The following is a 19,682-nucleotide window of genomic DNA, read 5'->3' as shown; positions in this document are numbered from 1 at the left end:
CAAGGCTTTGGTCGGCCCAAGGCTATAGTAGAAGACACTTGCCCAAGGTGCCACGCAGTGAGACTGAACCCAGAACCATGTGGTTGGTAAGCAAGCTACTTACCACACAGCCACGAAGATTTGCTCATAACTTGTCGTATGCTTCAAAGGTAACTCCATTGTCAGGTTCATATTTGAACTCTGTTATGGAGTTCGGCGACATGGTCTGGCGAGAACACTTTTTCTGAATTTCCTGACGACTTCATTAATTGCAGCATTTGTTGCTATAACAACAATTGTTGTTGTTGTTGTTGTTCTTTCAGTTGTTGCTGTTGCTTTTTTTTTTTCAACTCGAGCAAACCCGGCCAACAAATTTTCCATAATTTTTGCAATTATATTTTTTCCATAAAATTCACACAACAAAACTTTGTTGGTTTGTTGACATCTCATGAGTTGTTAATTCCTCATGAATTATCAATTCCTCAGAGTTTATTAATTCCTCACAAGTTATTTAAATCCTTGTTGAGTTCATAAATTTTTCATGAGTTGTTTAAATCCTCGTCACCACTGTTTTATCTTTACAAATGTTGGATTATTGTAACGTCCACTTCAGTACACAATATACCTAATAAAACCAGTAAAGACACAACTATCTCTGACTGCTTACTACATACTCCAGTACTTCATGTACTTCTCTTTACTTATAGTGGCTAGGTTATTCCATTCATCATACAGGAGGGGCATACCATTATTACTAATTCCCTACAACAACATATATACTCAATGGGCTTCCACACAGTTTCCATCTACCAAATTCATTCACAAAGTATTGGTCAGCCTAAGGCCAAAACAGGACACTCACCCAAGGTGCTCAACCTCAAAACCCTAGGGTTGCAAACCTCATGCTTCTTAACCATCCAGCCTAGTCCGTAATTACATTTTATTTTTGTTTTTGTCATGAATGTTTGTTTTTTGTTTTTCATTTTAATAACTTCATTTCTTTTTCATTTTTTTTTTTTCGTTTTGTTTTCTTAATTGTAGTTGAGTTCTACAGGTGTGACCGGGTTGGAGCAGACTGTGGTCAGTGTTTGAGTACATATTGGAGATATCCTAGCATGAAGTGTGTTTGGTGCAGTACAGGCTGTGAGAATGAAGTTGAATGCAGTGGTCAAATAATGGACTCCTGCCCTGCTCCTAAGATAGCATGTGTAAGCATTGCTGTTTTCCTTTCTAAATATTTTACTGGATTTGATTGTATATAAACACATTTTGCCCCGCAAAAGCAAACTGTCTAAAAAAAAGATCACCCTAAGTCTTTATGCAAAAATGTATGTATGTATGTATATATGTATGTACATATAACTATGTGTGTGTGTATGTATATAGTAGCTTTGTTAGAAATTCTTCAAAAACATTTTATAAAGCCTTTCTTTGAACAAACTATTCTGTTCTTATTTTCTGACAAGTTCTCTTTAATGTTTGTCCCACCTAGGTTTATCCTATGTCCAGTCCTGTAAGGGGAGGCACTAACGTAACAATTGAGGGCCAGAATTTTGGAATTCGTTTTGAAGATGTTAAGAATGTAACCTTAGACGGAAATGCATGTGAACCAATAAAGTCACAATACAAAGTATCAAAAAGGTAAAACAATTTTTCTATTTTACTCTAAAAATTTGTCTTTGCAATAACAAACACCTTTTCCAAGAAAAATGGTAACCAGGAAACTGTTTACCATTATTTTTTTTCTGCTGAAGGTATAGGTAACACATTGCTTCTGAATCAGTGTTTTTCAATCATTTTCTTCCTAAGGACCCCTTTGGTTCCCTCCAAACTATTCAATGTTTAAAAAATTACATTATATTTTTGTAACTGAATACTATTATGAATCCAGTGAAGGCGCATGGCTCACTGGTTAGAACCTCAGGCACACAATTATGAGGTAGTGAGTTTGATTCTCAGATCGGGCTGTATGTTGTGTTCTTAAGCAAGACACTTTATTTCACGTTGCTCCAGTTCACTCAGCTGTAGAAATGAGTTGCTATGTCACTGGTGCCAAGCTGTATTGGGGCCCCCTTTGCCTTTCCCTTGGATAACATCGGTGGCGTGAAGAGGGGAGGCTGGTATACATGGGTGACTGCTAGTCTTGCATAAAACAATCTTGCTCTTACTTGTTCCTCAGGTGGGAACTCTCTGGATGCAATCTCATGGTCATTCATGACCGAGGGAGGTCTTTACACATTAGAAATTGTATTAAAAATTTGTTAAAATATTTTGTGTACTGTAGAAGTATAACCAATTTATTTCACATGAATTTTAATAAGAAGATCTTAAATGGACCCTTAAGGACCATAGGGACCCCAGTTGAGAACTGCTGGTCTAAATGAATTATTCTGCAAATAATAATAATTATTGTTATTATTATTATTATTATTATAAGCTTAAAGCTTATAAGAGATTAGCATGTATTGGCATAAGAGACAAGATTTCACACATTTTCTGTTTACCAAAAATCACAAAAAAACATGGGGAATAAAAACATACTTAGATACACACACACACACAAACACACATATGCACTTAACAGTATATATTTTGTCTTGTATTTAAATCAGTAACAGTTTCATGATAACAATTTTTCATTGTTTTCTCCAGTAGATATGGACAACCCATTGCTTCCAAATGAATTAATTATGTATTTAAACTACTCAATTATATATATATATATATATATTATGTGGTAATCATTCAACATGTAGAAAAGTACTCAATCAGTAAAGATAATCTTATAATAAAAAAACTGAAAATCTTGTAAATACAGCTACCTAGGGTTTCCTGGTCGAATAACAATTTATTCCTCCGCTATTTATATATACACACACACAGTCACACACACACACACACACACAGATATATATACATCCGTATATATGTATATGTGTGTGTGTGTGTATTGGCCCCAAGTATCTTTAGGATCTGAGTAACATGCGCATACCAGCTGGTATTATTACTGCATCTTTTGCGTATCTGAGGCAATCTCATTACGTGCATCGTTCATCTTGGCCTTGATAGGGAAAGCAAAGATGAATTATGCACATAACAAAATCACCCAGATATGCAAAAGATGCAGTGACAACACCAACTGGGACAGACAGACGGACACACACACGCATATGTATGTATGTGTGCTCATACTCACACGCACTTATGTTTGCAAATATATTCTTTCACTTTATCCAATTTCTCTAGAATTGTATGCAAAGCAGGCCACAGTTCCAGCTCCCAGGAGAGCCAAGGCTATGTAAAGGTGAAGATCAATGACTCCTGGACTTCATCTACGAAATATTTTTTTTATAAGGTTGGTAGATTATGTCTTTGATTTCTCTTAAAAAACCTTCCCTTAAAAGCTGCTTTTGTTGTTGTTGTTGTTGTTGTTGTTGTTGTTGTGTGGCCTCAGGTCATTACTGATCCAGTAGAGCTGTAACCTGCCTGCAATCAGCATTGAATTGGCAGTACTAAAACAGCTGTACCAAAACGTCTCTATACCCTGTTCACAAATGGATAATTTTTTTAAACCTGTGCTGGTACCATATAAAAAACATCAACTACACAATGTAAAGTGGTTGGCATTAGGAGGGGCATCCAGCCATAGAAACCATACCGAAGCAAACAATCAGAGCTTGGTGCAGCTCTTCAGCTTGCCAGCTTCTGTAAAAACCGTCCAACCCATGCCAGCATGGAAAATGGAGATTTAATGATGAAGAAGAAGAAGAAGAAGAAAATAAGCAGATGTGAAAAACCATTGAAACTATGATCTGAAAGTCATGTAACTTAAAATTTATATTTGATATATTGAAATTATTCTTAACTTATCTAATTAAATCTAAAAGTCATATAACTTAATTTAACATATTTTATATATATTGAAAACGCTCTATATACTTATTTAATTAAATCTAAAAGTCGTATAACTTAATTTAACATATTTCATATGGAGATAGGTGTATGTCCATACTTTATCTAATTAAACCTACAGAAATATACTCAAATTTTAATATTCATCGTTTGCAACTCATTAAAATTGAATTATCCGCTATAGCTCAACATCAGAGGTCTTCAAACTTTTGCTTCTTGTGTATTCCTTCATCTTGTCCGATAGTATTAGCAGACACCCTGTGTGAAGAATATAGCATAAAATGGTTGGACACCATAGAACGGACAATTAACATTTATTAATATTAGTATTAGTATTAATATTATTATTATTATTCAGTAGTCTTATTTTTCATGTTTTCACTAAACTACCAAGCACAGCTCTGTGTGCCTTGGATATGTGCTGTGGTTTGCTTATTATTATTATTATCATCATTATCATCATCATCATCATCATTAGCTAAAGTGGCAAGCTGGCAGAATCGTTAGCAAGCCAGATAAAGTGTTTAGCGATATTTCGTCTGTCTCCATGTTCTGAGTTCAAACTCCACCAAGGTTGACTTGGCATGCTAACAGTTATCCCACCTTTCCACCTTACCAATAATAATAGTATTAATAATCCTTTCAACTAAAGGCACAAGTGCCTGAAATTTGGGGTGGGAGAGGATAAGTCGACTTCATCAGCCCCAGTGCATAACTGGTACTCATTTTATCGACCCCTGAAAGGATGAAAGGCAAAAGCGACCTCGGTGGAATTTGAACTCAGTACATAATGATAGACAAAACACTGTTAAGCATTTTCTTTGCAGAGATGCTAACAATTAACGATTGGTTATCTTAATTATTTAGTGTTCAGATTCTTCTGTCAAATGTAATACTTACTAATCCATATTGTTTTGGATTAATCAAGCATTATGTTGTCGCTTAGAGATTCTGATGGTGTGGTTGTCTATTTTTAGAATGACATTATAGGGTAGATGAGTGAGGCCAGATCTGACCAGTTTGAGCATAAAACAGGTAGAATTATTTGACCGGATATGGCTGGTTTAGGTGCTAAAGGGTTAAACAAGTAAGAAAAGTATTGAAATGTGTATATTTTGTGCACTTTCTTTCTCAGTCTTTGACTTAATATTCAGATTCCTAATCTCACCAAAATTAATCTAGAAACAATTATTTCCCATACAGTAACTGACCACCAGGGTGCGCCACCTGTCTAAAACCCATTCTTCACAACAATAACAAGCGGCTCTCCACACATTCTCTGGACATGATTATGGTTATGACCTAGTCTTTTACTTGTTTCAGTCTTTGGACTATGGTCATGCTGGAGTACTGCCCTGAACTCCCTACACTCATTTTTTATGTCTAGTACTTAATCTATCAGTCTCATTGCTAAACTGCTAAGATACAGGGACATAAACAAACCAACACCGATGGTCAAGGTGATGGTAGAAAACAAACATAATATAAACACACATACACACCACACACATGATGAGCTTGTTTCAATTTCTGTCCACCAAATCAATTCACAAGGTATTCTTCATCATCATCATCATCATTGTTTAATGTCTGCCTTCCATGCTGGCATGGGTTGGACAGCTTGACAGGAACTGGCAAAGCCAGGGGCCACTACAGATTTCCTCAAATACTAAAACAAAACATATTTCCATTATACCAGACATATCGCGCTGTCACCTATCAAATGACCCCTCCATGCTACCACCCAAACATGCAGCATTTTATTGTATTTGAGGAAATCTGAATTATATTTTTGCTGTTTTCTATTTATTTATATATTTTTTTTTTTCTTCTGTCATTCAGGATCCACAAGTCCTCAAAATTATTCCAAATATTGGACCAATGTCAGGTGGTTCGCTGATTACAATTATGGGTCGACATCTCAACACTGGAATGAATATAGTTGCGAAAATTGGATCATTTGATTGCCATATTCAAAGGTAAATCGTTAACGATATCTCCTATAATACTTTTGTCAATTGCACTCATATAACTGTGGTTATACAATACTCATAATGCTGTCTTCAAAACAACAATTGATTATATCGACCCCATGATAACTGAACCAGGAATGTAAAAGTGATGTGACCAAATAGAATGGGGTGCTGAAAAGTTCCTGGTTTTGGGTAAAAGAAAATACAGGGGATCAGTTAATTATGATTTTATTCAACATGTTCCCCTCGCAGATTCAAACACTTATTGCAGTGATCATTCAGTTTTTCTAAGCACTGTAAAAAAACTTGGAAGGTTGGGTCTCCAATCAGGCCTTTCACGATACATTTAAAGTCAGGAACTTTTTAGCGCTCACCTCATGTATATAAATATATATATATACACATATATAGTTCGTTTTCTATATTTTCGTTTTTATGTTTCCGTTTCTTGTTGTGTTTAACGTTTTTTGGGTGTCCTGTACCCACATATGCATGTATATATACATATATATGTTGGTATGTACATATATATATATATATATATATATATATATATATATATATATATATATATATATATATATATACATACATACATATATAAGGGCATACTGGAAAGATCTTGGCTTTGGGTTAAAAGAAAACATAGGAGAATCAGTTAATCATGATATTATTCAACATATTCCCTCTTCAGATTCACACACTTATTGCAGTGGTCCTTCAGTTTTTCTAAGCCCTGTAAAAGAACTCAGAAGGTTGGGCCTCCGACCAGGCCTTTCACAACACCCTTAAAGCCAGGAATCTTCCAGCGCCCACCTCATACTACAAAGACTGTATTTTTGCTTTGCACAACGCTCTACCGATTCTGCCAATCGTTGCCTATAAAACTTGATTGATTTCATTATCTTACATTCTTTTACATGTTTCAGCCATCCGACTGTAGTCATGTTGGGGACACTGCCCTGAAGGGGTTTCATGTTGAGTTGAACAAAGTGACCCCCCCCCCAGTATTTGTTTTTAAGTCTGGTACTTATTTTATTAGTCCTTTTTGCTGAACTGCTAAGTTATTGGGATGTAAACAAACTGACACCAGTTGTCAAGTGGTTGTGGGGAACAAACACAAAGACGCACACAAAAAAACAAACATATAATTATATATATACACATACATATATACACACACATACATACATACATGCATACACACATATCCATACATACATAAACACACACACACACACACGATGAGCTTCCATAGTTTCCATCTACCAGATTTGCTCACAAGGCATTGGTTGGCCCAGGGCCATAGGAGAAGACGCTTGCTCATGGCACTGTGAGGTGGAGCTAAAACAGAAGTCACATGGCAAGTTTCTTAATCACACAGACTTAAGAAAACAAAAATAAAATAAATTAATAGATATAGGTGCTGGCATGGCTGTGTGGTAAGAAACTTGCTTCCTAACCTCATGGTTCTAGGTTCTGTCCCACTGCATGGCACCTTGAGCAAGTGTCTTCTGCTATAGCCTCTGGCCAACCAAAGCTTTGTGAGTGGATTTGGTAGACAGAAACTGAAAGAAGTCCATAGTTTATTTATATATATGTGTGTGTGTGTGTGTATGTCTGTGTTTGTCCCAGCTTGACAACCAGTGTTGGTGCATTTACATCCCCGTAACTTTGTGGTTTGGCAAAAGATATATCTATAATAAGTACTTGGCTTTAAAATATGTCCTGGGATCGATTCGTTCAACTAAAACCCTTCAAGGCGGTGCCCCAGCATGGCCACAGTCAAATGACTGATACAAGTAAAAGATAAAAGATGAAAAACCATCTTCACTAGTCTTTATTAGTAATCAATCAAGCATCTTTTTTTTATATCACTTTTTGTTATTTCTTTACTGATTTTTTTTTGTTTTTCCCTGTTCTTCTTTGACCATTTTGCAGTCGTACTGTTAGCACAGGCAGCTGTGGTGAAAAAATTACCAATATTACAAGCTGCGAAGAAAAAAGATGTATCTGCAAGACCTCGAAAAATACCAGAAACACCACAAAACCTCTAGATTTCACAATGATGTTTGATGATCACAGATGTAACCATAAAAATTTCTTCAGATATCTTACTGATCCTGTTATTAGTCGAATACATCCATTAAAAAGTATTTCAAGGTATCGTCTATTTTTTCTTCTGTTTTGTTTTGTTTTTTTTTCTTTCCTGATGTATTTGTTTGATGTGTCTAGTTTATTTGTTTGTCTGTGTGTGTTTTCCTGAGAGTATGTTGGTCATACAGGGTTGGCCAAAAGTCGCCCGACAGTAAATCAAAATTCCATAAATACTGTCTGTAATTCTGTATTGACTGTGGAGGCGCAATGGCCCAGTGGTTAGGGCAGCGGACTCGCAGTCGGTGGATCGCGGTTTTGATTCCCAGACCAAGCACTGTGTGTGTTTATTGAGCAGAAACACATAAAGCTCCATGAGGTTCTGGCAGGGGGTGGTGGTGACCTTTGTTGTACTCTTTCGCCCCAACTTTTTCTCACTCTTTCTTCCTGTTTCTTCAGTAATGCTGTGATGGACTGGCGTCCCGTCCAGCTGGGAGGAACACATATGCCATAGAAACTGGGAAACCGGGGTCATGAGCTTGGCTAGGCTTTAAAAGGGCGCATAATAATAATAATAATAATAAATTCTGTATTGACTGGAATGGAAAAATGTGTCGCTCAAGAAGAACTTTGGTTTAAACAATTTTCATGATGTTTCATATTTGGATGATTTTATTAAACTCATTCATTCAGGTGCTAGAAATACCAGCTAAATCATCCTCAAATCTCGTGCTTTATCTTAAAACAGAGAGAGAGATTAGATATACTATTTGAAACAACTGGAGTGGCCTTAACTGGAATGTGTTATTTTTTTTCAAACTTAAGAGACTACCATTAATTAATATATGTTTATGTGGATGAAACATAATTGGGACTCTGTATGCAATATACTTTATCTAATTAAGACAAATTATTTAATTATATTATCCTAAAGACTATAGGTGACGAATTAACAAAAATATCATCGTTAGAGACATGATTAAAAACTATACAAATACATTGACTGACCCATGGTCTCTGAAATTCTGTGTCCAGTAATTGTTGCTCTCCATGCTGTGACCATCCCCAGTGAAACTAGTGACTGTTCTGACTATCCTCAATCAGCATAACCAAAAAAAAAAAAAACACAAAGAGAAAACAAAAAATACAACATGGAAAAGATGAATCAATACATTTACCATTTGTTGATGAAGAACAGGAAAATGACTGGCATTGACATTTTGAATGGTATTTGACAGAAATACCATATGCAGATTGGCATCACGATCACTGAATGTCAACTAAAATAGTTTGCACTTATAGAATATGATGTGTATAAAACAAAAATGGATGTTTCTCTAGAAATAAATCTAAAAAAACTCTGACATGCCTGTTCTCAGTTTGAGCAGAATTCTTGGAATTGGATGTCGTCAGATTATGTTCCTTTGCTCTTTGACTCGTCTCATTCTTTGGTCAGGGGCACCACATTGAAGGGTTTGATTCAGTGGCCCCCAACCAGGGTTTATGCCGGCACTTAGGGATCTATATAAGATTTGGGGGTTAAAATTTATCTGCAGTAAATTGGTTATACTTCTACGATATACAAAATGTTTTAACAGCTTCCCAACCACATGGTTCTGGGTTCAGTCCCCACTGTGTGGCACCTTGGGCAAGTGTCTTCTACTGTAGCCTTGAGCTGACTAAATACTTGTAAGTGGATTTGGTAGACAGAAACTGAAAGAAGCCCTTTGTTTATATATACACTCACATACATATATACATACATACATGCATGTGTGTGTGTGTCAGTGTGTATATATTTGTGTGTATGTATGTCTTTGTATCTGTGTTTGTCCCACCCACAATCACTTGACAACCAATGTTGGTGTGTTTATGTCCCCGTAACTTAGTGGTTCAGCAAAAGAGACCAATAGGATAAGTACTAGGCTTACAAAGAATAAATCCTGAGGGGTCGATTTCTTCGATTAAAACACTTGATGGCAGTGCTCCAGCATGGCTGCAGTCAAACGATATTAAAACATAAAAGATTCCTAATTATATTCAATTATAAATATACAATAACTCTCTTTTACTCGTTTCAGTCATTTGTCAAGCAAATCGACCCTAGGACTTATTCTTTGTAAGCCTAGTACTTATTCTATCGGCCTCTTTTGCCGAATCGCTAAGTTGCGGGGATGTAAACACACCAACATCTGTTGTCAAGCGATAACCTGAATGGTAATACTCAGTTTCGCACCTTTATATATATTATATATATATAGAGAGAGAGAGAGGGGGGGAGAGTGGGGGAGCAAGAGAGAGGTAGGGGACAGACTCTGACCCATGCAAGCATGGAAAAGTAGACTTTAATTGATGATCAATAAATGTGGTGCTGATGATAATGATGATGATAATGATGATGATGATTGGTGATGATGTAATTGTTTTTCCTCTTTCAGTGGTGGCATGAATTTAACAGTCACTGGTCAAAATTTCCATGCTGTGAAATATCCTAAGATGTATATTTCCAGCGACAACTCACAGCCCAATAAAACCAAATATGAGGTAACTGTCAAAACTTTTTGTTTCTTTGTCTTTTTTGTGTTGTTGTTGTTCCCATTTTCCCAGTATAAATGAATAATAAACATTAAAACAACAGAATGGTTTGAAATAACAAGTGATTATCCAATCAAGACTTGAAATGGAGATTGTTCACATCTAATTTAATGAACAACTCTACATCATACAATGCAGAGTAGATCAAAGGATATTAAGTAAAGACCCTGAAGAAAATGCACTGGTATTTATAGTAGGATTGCAATGGTTGCTAACCAATGCAGTTGAAACATGTGTAGGTCTATGTGAAGTTGTATATATATTAAAAGGAATTAAAAGTAATGCTATGCAATTTCGTAATAATCCTCATCATTATCATTGTTGATATATATATATATTACAGAGATGTACTTGCATAGCAAGTGACCTGATCTGAGATCATGTGCTGAAACAAAAACAATTGCAGTATGGAAGGTCTTTATAAGCCATTTAAAAACACACAAAAACCATTAGATTCACTTCAACATTTAAATTTAATTTCTCAAAATATTTTCATTGCTTTGAAACTGCAGCCTGTCCACTGAAAAACATTCTGTGATGCACGGAATCTTGTCAGTGAACAGGTAAATAAAGTATGATAAAAAAAAACCTTGGAAACCTAGGGAATAATGCTCTAAATGGAAGAAATATTTTCATCCAGAAAAAATATTATATATATATATATGTGTGTGTATGTGTATATATTACTTTCTAAACTCGCTCTCCATTCTTTTCCAACTGGGATAATCTTGCATCTACCACACACCAAGACATCTATCTCTGTCCCTTTATATCATTAATATCTCAATTGGTACAAAGCCTCAATACTTCTTCCCCTTCCCAGTTAAGGGGGTTTTGTCTTGCTAGGTATTTGATGACCCTGTCAGTGATTGAAACCATGTATAAAGTACCCAATACACACTGTAATGTGGTTGGTGTTAGGAAGGACATGCACCCGTTCAAACGATGCCAAAACAGACAATTGGAACCTGGCGTTGACCCTGACCATACCAACCCCTGTTAAAACCCCTTTATTGTGTGTACTGGGTTCTTTTCACATGGCACCAGCACCAGTGCTTTTTACGCTGCCTTAAAAAAAAGCTATAAATAACAGCATGTAGACTACTGAGCCAAAGATCCCTTGGATAATAAAAAGTCAAAGGTTACCTATGGGGCTTCAACCCACATCTATAAACATCCAAGGGTTTTTTTAATTCAATATTATGCACACCATGGTCAACTTTGCCTTCCATCCTTTCAGGGTTGATAAAATAAGTACCAGTTGAATACTGGGGTCGATGTAATTGACTTACACTCTCCCCCCTAAAATTGCTGGCCTTGTGCAAAACTTTGAAACGAATATTATGCAGGTGCAGGAGTGGCTGTGTGGTAAGTAGCTTGCTTACCAACCACATGGTTCCGGGTTCAGTCCCACTGCGTGGCACCTTGGGCAAGTGTCTTCTACTATAGCCTCGGGCCGACCAAATCCTTGTGAGTGGATTTGGCAGACAGAAACTGAAAGACGCCCGTCATATATATGTATATATATATATGTATGTGTGTGTCTGTCCCCCCACCATCGCTTGACAACCGATGCTGGTGTGTTTACGTCCCCGTAACTTAGCGGTTTGGCAAAAAGAAACCGATAGAATAAGTACTAGGCTTACAAAGAATAAGTCTTAAAGTCAATTTTCTCGACTGAAGGTGGTGCTCCAGCATGGCCTCAGTCAAATGACTGAAACAAGTAAAAGAGTAAAAAGAGAGTATGGTATTATTCATGGGTTTACTTGGTATATTTAACTGTTTTTGTTCATGTTTAAGTATTTTCTGTTTATTTATTTGTTTATCAATTGTTTGTTTGTTTTCTGTCCACAGAACTGTGTAGTTTTGAACAACACTACAATGATATGCCCCACTCCGCCCTGCCCTATAAGTCTGAACCATCATATAACACGCCGTGCAGTACGGTCTCATCAAGAGCAACTTGCTTTCTTAATGGACGATGTTCAGACTGTGCAGCACCTGAACCAAACGCACACCACCACGAAATCGGTTTTACACTACTTTCGAGATCCTGTGATCAATCCATTTAGCGGCATCGATAAAATCAAGCGTCTTAAAGCAGAAGTTTTGATAATAGATGTAAGTAATATATTTTAATCATGCTTTATTATTATTATTATTATTATTTTATGTTTGACTTTTGCTTTGCATTTGTACAAGTTGGTTTCAAGTCTCACCCAGAGACCTTAAGAGACAACACATTAGAAGTTTGTGTTGGTGTTAAGCTTAGGGTGCCATATATTTGGTTTTGCACATAGTGTTGTTCTAGAGAATGTTTAAGAAACCATAAGAAAATTATGAGTTTATTTTAAAATTTTAGATTACAGACAGTATTTTACATAGGATGTGGGCAGTTCCCATGAGAACTATCTTTTGAATTTCTGCCATTTTGGGATTTCCTGGTATCTGAGCAAGGTAGCAATCAGCCCCTTTTGCTATCATTCACAGGGCACCTATGCCAACAGGTATTGTTTTAGTCTTCAGGTTACACATTTTGCCAATTTCTATTTCAAGATCTTTATTATTATCATTATTATTATCATTATTATTATCATTATTATTATTGAGTGAGAGAGCAATACATGCCATCAGAGTGACAATGGGATACAAATATATGAAGCCAAATATAGCCATCATGACTACCCATCTAATATGGATATACCAGACACATGCATCACAATCATAGATGCATAACATGGTAATTTCATATCAAGATAAACTGTGCATGACCTTGCAGGTGAGGCCCAGTTAGAATTTTCTTCAGGTCGAGTAGCCCATCCTGCTCAACAGGTCCCTGAACAAGGTTTGTTTAAGGATGTTGAGCAAAACACCCATGTTTCCAAAAGTGAATTATTCAAACCCCAAAGAATTCCTCTCAACACATGGCTATGATGCTCCCCAACTACTTCTGTTCATGATCAGAGATGCACATATTGTCAGCCACTAAGGGACATGCTCAACTGGTGAAGGTCAAACAACTGACAAGCAAATCTGTGGTATTGAGCAGAATATTTGCTGTAGTCTCATCTTTTATACCAAGACAAAAGAATGTACATGATAACACTTCCAATCAGTTAAGATCAGAAGCCATGAAAGTCACAGCCTGGTACTGCATCCGGGCATTTTTATTATTATTATTATTATTATTATTATTATTATTATGATTATTAAGTTTATATAAGACTGAAGTAACTCAGCAGAAGTTATTTAGATATAGAGAAGAGTTCTTTACTTGTAAAACATCAATGACGAAGAGCTGACGTAATCCATCACCGAAGCAAACAATGACGAAAAGCGTGATTCGAAAGTAACAGATATATATTTGTAGTTGAACTATATTTCGGCATCTTGTGTACCTTCCACAGGTTCAAAATAAACATGTCAGTCTAATTCATTTTTTTTAAAGTTTATATAGGACTGAAGTAACTCAGCAGAAGTTATTTAGATATAGAGAAGAGTTCTTTACTACAAATAAATATCTGTTACTTTCGAATCATGCTTTTCATCAATAATGTTTGCCTTGGTGATGGATTGTGTCAATCGTTTTATAAGTAAAGAACTCTTCTCTATATCTATTATGATTATTATTATTAGCTAGCAGAATCGTTAGCATGTTGGGCAAAATGTTTAGCAGTATTTCATTTGTCACTACTCAAATTCTGCCAAGGTCAACTTTGCCTTTCATCCTTTCGGGGACGATAAATTAAGTGCCAGTGAAACACTGGGGTCAATGTAATCAACTTCTGCCTCCCCTAGAAAACTGCTGCCCATGTGGCAAATTTTGAAACCATTATTATTATTATTATTATTGTTATTATTATTATTATTATTGTTATTATTATTATATAAGGCAGCAAGCTGGCGAAATGCTTAGCAATATTTCATCTGTCTTCATGTTCTGAATTCAAATGCCGCTGAGATCGACCTTCACTTTCATCCTTTCAATGTGATCCCAAAACCTCGTGGCTGTAAGCCAAGTTTCTTAACCACACAGACGTTGAATATTTTATCTGTCTTTTTTTTTTTATTTTATTTCCTTATTTTTATTTCTTTGTTTTTTTTCTTTTTTTCTTTTTTGTCCAGGGTAAAAATTTAAATCTTGCTGCAAGAGAATCTGATGTTATAGTTCGTATTGGCAATGAGAGATGCAACATCACAACGTTGTCTATTCATCAACTGGTGTGTCGGCCTCCTACAGTTCAACCACCTGGGGAAGAAGGGAAAGATATCTCATTACCAGCTGTTGTCGTGAGTAGCCTTTTTTTATTTCTTCCTTGTCCTTTAGTTTCAGTCATTAGTCTGCTGCCATGCTGGAGCACTGCTTTAGCCCTTTTAATACCAACCTATCTGAAACCAATATGTATGTATAAATATATATATATATATGATGATCGCCGTCCCATCAACATACATATCACACCCCATCACACAGTACAATCACTCCGTTGATGACTTTTAAGACCAGCTGCTGACTGACAGGATTTTAAAAAACAAGTGACAGATATTCAAGTTTCTTCTACATCTTTGCCCTTTGGAATTGAAGGAATGTTTTTGTGAACTATCATGTCTTTTAAAGTCCAGATATTGTCTTGCAGGTTTTTTGACATATAACATAAGTCGTAAGAGGCAGTTGGTGTCCAAGATCATTACCTATCAGGTTATGTTGATTTTCATGTGACTTCATATGATTCACATATCCTGCTTTTGACAACAGAACATGATCACATATAATACATATCCAGTGTTCACTGTTGATTACAGTTTAAATTGTTCCTTTGCAACAGGCCCTTTTAAGTTCAGAGTGCTGAATCACCTTTTCTTCCCAGGCATTGCAACCTGTCCTAACAACACCTTTCCACTTGTTCTGATCTAGAACATCATTTTCCCAATCACTTTTGTTCGTATCTAGTACATACATATATAAGGACATGCTGGGAAGATCCTGGCTTTCGGTAACAGAAAATATAGGAGGATTAGTTTATTATGATTTTATTCAACTGACTCTTGTGCGGGTGGCACATAAAATACACCATTTTGAGCGTGGCCGTTGCCAGTACCACCTGACTGGCCTTCGTGCCGGTGGCACGTAAAAGCACTCACTACACTCTCGGAGTGCTTGACGTTAGGAAGGGCATCCAGCTGTAGAAAATTTGCCAAATCAGATTGGAGCCTGGTGTAGCCATTTGGTTTCACCAGTCCTCAGTCAAATCGTCCAACCCATGCTAGCATGGAAAGCGGACATTAAATGATGATGATGATGATTCCCCTCTCCAATTCACTCAATTGTTGTAACGATCCTCGTTTTTATAATCTCTGTAAAAGAGCTTATAAAAGAACTGTCAAAAAACTGTCAAAGAACTTGGAAGGTCAAGCTCCAACCAGGCCTTTTGCGCTACCCTTAAAACCCTGAAGTTTTCAGCACCTCTTCGTATATATTTATTAATTTCTGTATGTTGCAGCTCTTTAATCAACACATCTCTCATTCGTTCTCACTCTCTCTCTTTTTCTTTTTCTCTGCTTCTCATTCCAGGTGATAATTGGCTACAAACAATTCAATGTTGGATATTTAGAATATGACACGGGAATGTCCCTTCCAATGAATATCATCATTGGAATAGCTACTGCTGGTTTTATTGTAGTCATTCTCATCTCCCTTACTATGATCACCTATTGGCGTAAGAGCACGCAAGCTGAACGCAGATACAAAAAGATGCAGATCCAATTGGATAATCTAGAAAGCAATGTGCGGAATGAATGCAAACAAGGTATGGCTCATCCTATTCTAAATTGGAGTGATGTTTCTCTGTCCATTACGTTTTTATGTTCGTTAACTTCTCCTAGACCGTTGGTGCAAGGACAACGAGACTTAAACCAGCAACTTTCCTAATCCCAGGGAATATCCTAAGGGGGTCTATTTCTTTAAGGGCCGCCTAATTAGGGACCCCGCTGACCTCTCCTATTTTTACTGTATTTTAAACTAAATATATGGCATTGCCAACCAAATCGGAGCAATGACAATGAATTTCATACTATGAACTCCCAGGGAGTATCGTAAGGAGGTTCAATTTCTGAAGGGCCACTGAAATGGAGCCATACTGATCCCCCACCCCCTATTTTTACTGCATTTACCTCGCTCCTACACCTGTTGATTAAACTTTGATCAGCATCAGTGCTTAGCACTACATTCAAATCAAGATAAAGAGTTATAACAGTAAATTGCTATTTACTAGTCGACTAAATTAGCCAGAATTACGTCCCTTTACTGAGTTATCTCCCTGTACAGACGCAAAAATACCACATGATGTTTATATTAATGTATATAGACATGCATGCAGAAACGTACGTACATACACAAACCTATTTTAATATATCTTATACGTGTGTGTCCTTTGCACAATTTTCCTCGATGAAATTTTATTCTCGGGGCGTTAGTTAACCTCCAAAAGGTACAGTAGAAGACACCCAAATTTGCACTAAGGGAGACAACTCCTTTTTATCTTAAATATTTATACACTACATCAGTATTTCTCGATCATTTTTAGCCTATTCACAACTATGGTGGACCTTCATACGCATTTGATGTTTAAAAAATCGTATAATATTCTTATAATCAAATGTTATTAGAAATTAGACGTGGCTATGTGGTAAGAAGCTTCCTTTCCAACGGTATGGTTCCGGGTTCAGTCCCACTGTGTAGCACCTCAGGCGAGTGCCTTCTGCTATTTCCTCGGGCCAACTAAAGCTTTGTGAACGGATTTGGAAGACTGAAAGAAGCCCGTCGTATATATATATATATATATATATAAAATTTATTAATGAGGGTAGAAATTGATATTAATCAATTAAAACCAGTGGTCTAGCATATTAAAAAAATCCGAAGATTAAAATTATATTACATACAAAAATAAGAGGAATGACCAGCAAAAGTGGACTCCTATATGCTAGAAATAGATGCCGAATCATCTAACCACGAAAAATATGTTCTCAGTAAAAATTTAGTGACACAACAGACTGTAAAAGGGCAAGACAAATGAAAAAATACTAAAAAAAAAAAACGATTAACCTATGTACCATGGTTTCACCTATTAAAATTTACATGAGTAAATATCTGCAGGATCATCAGTGTAGTCTGTCAATTTATAAAATATAATTTCCAGAACTAGACACAAGACGTCCACCCGAAAGGGAGCACGTGTAGAGTTCTACAAATTATATTCAGAGTATCCTTTCAAATGTCTTCAATCTGGCGCGCTAAGTCTAGAAATAACTCTGCAGTTAATAAATTTTTGCAGCTAATTTACCAGTTTGAGAACATCATTATTTAAAATTTATTAATGAGGGTAGAAATTGATATTAATCAATTAAAAGTTCTAGAAATTATATTTTATAAATCGACAGAATACACTGATGATCCTGCAGATATTTAATTATGTAAATTTTAATAGGTGAAACCATGGTACGTAGGTTAATCGTTTTTTTATTTAGTATTTTTTCATTTGTCTTGCCCTTTTACAGTCTGTTGTGTCACTAAATTTTTACTGAGAACATATTTTTTGTGGTTAGATGATTCAGCATCTATTTCTAGCATATAGGAGTCCACTTTTGCTGGTCATTTCTCTTGTTTTTGTATATATATATATATATATATATATATATATATATATATACACACACATCATCATCATCATATGTATATATACAAATGTGTGTGTAAATGTGGCTTTGTTTCTGTGTTTGTTCCCCATAACTTAGTAGTTCAGCAAAAAGACTGATAGAATAAGTACCAGGCTTTAAAATGCTTTAAAAACATAAGTACTGCAGTTGATGCATTTGACTAAAACTTCTTCGAGGTGGTGCCCCAGCATGGCCACAGTCTAATGCTTAAAACAAATAAAAGGAGGAAAAAATATAATAAAAGATTGAGTTAAATATCATAAGAAATTGTATTAAGAAAAATTGTTAAAATATTTTCTTACACATAAATTTTAACGACACTATCTTATGTGGGCCCCCAAGGGTCATAGGGACCACCTAGGGTTATATGAATCCCAATTGAGAATCACTGTTCTTTACTATTGAGCTATTACTTCTAATTGGTTGTTATTAATTCATTAATTAATTTTAATGTTGTTGTTTTTTTTTCCTTTATCTTTGAAAGCATTTGCTGAACTACAGACAGATGTGACAGACTTAACCAGTGACCTGCTTCCTAGTGGCTTCCCTGTATGGGATTATTCCCAGTACACATTTAAAGTGCTCTTCCCAGGTGTTTCAGACCATCCTATTTTACATCCCCACACCGAAAGAATGGCTGGTGTAAGTATTCCTTCCCTTTATTATTTCTCGTAAAGCTACAAAGATCTGTGACTGGAACTGGGCTCATTGTATGTTTTGCAATCTGTTCTCCTCCTCCTCCTCCCCTTCCTCATAGAACTCAACATTTGTTGCTTATTTCTCCTTCTCTTCTCTCTCTCCCCCTAGTATATATGTGTGTGTGTATATATATATATATACACACACACACACACACACACACACACCTCTATGTATATATGTCTATATATATATATATATATATATATATAATATTTGTAAACAAACCAGAAGGCTCTGTAAGTTACGGAGACAGAGCAACTATGGAAGTCTGTTAGTACAATAATTACTATATATAATAATATATCACAATTATAATATATATATATACTCCGAATTAAACCAACATTTATATATAAACAATCGACTGAAAAATGATGAGCTAACACAGGCCAGAATCAAACCCACAAATCAACGCTTACACAGCTCTTTGTGCATCCGATTGTTATATATAAATTTATATAAACGTACACACACACACACACATATATGTATGTGTATTCATACATATATATATGTATGTCTGCATTGATACATGCTTACATATATATGTATGTATATTCTCAACCATTTTACCTATTAGTGGGATGTATCTTTCGTTTCTCTTTCCTCTGTCTAATTAGTGTTTATAGTATCTAATACCTAAATATACTACTATAATATATATATGTATATATTTTTCTACTATAATATATATACTACCATAATATATAT

General features: G+C 35.8%; 1 protein-coding gene across 1 annotated transcript in view; it reads left to right on the top strand.

Moving 5' to 3' along the window:
* Positions 1-19,682, top strand: part of LOC106873239 (plexin-A2) — a gene marked incomplete at its 3' end in the record, with an annotated part of 282,570 nt that overhangs the window by 219,269 nt on the left and 43,619 nt on the right. The window contains exons 15-24 of the mRNA XM_014920511.2: positions 1,021-1,187; positions 1,472-1,620; positions 3,226-3,334; positions 5,734-5,870; positions 7,806-8,027; positions 10,397-10,502; positions 12,408-12,674; positions 14,679-14,843; positions 16,126-16,360; positions 18,754-18,911. Coding sequence (XP_014775997.1) covers positions 1,021-1,187; positions 1,472-1,620; positions 3,226-3,334; positions 5,734-5,870; positions 7,806-8,027; positions 10,397-10,502; positions 12,408-12,674; positions 14,679-14,843; positions 16,126-16,360; positions 18,754-18,911 — 1,715 coding nt within the window. The remainder of the gene's footprint in view (positions 1-1,020; positions 1,188-1,471; positions 1,621-3,225; positions 3,335-5,733; positions 5,871-7,805; positions 8,028-10,396; positions 10,503-12,407; positions 12,675-14,678; positions 14,844-16,125; positions 16,361-18,753; positions 18,912-19,682) is intronic.

Source organism: Octopus bimaculoides, chromosome 15 (assembly GCF_001194135.2).
Source record: "Octopus bimaculoides isolate UCB-OBI-ISO-001 chromosome 15, ASM119413v2, whole genome shotgun sequence".
Lineage (NCBI taxonomy): Eukaryota > Metazoa > Mollusca > Cephalopoda > Octopoda > Octopodidae > Octopus > Octopus bimaculoides.
This window is presented reverse-complemented; position numbering and strand designations above follow the sequence as displayed.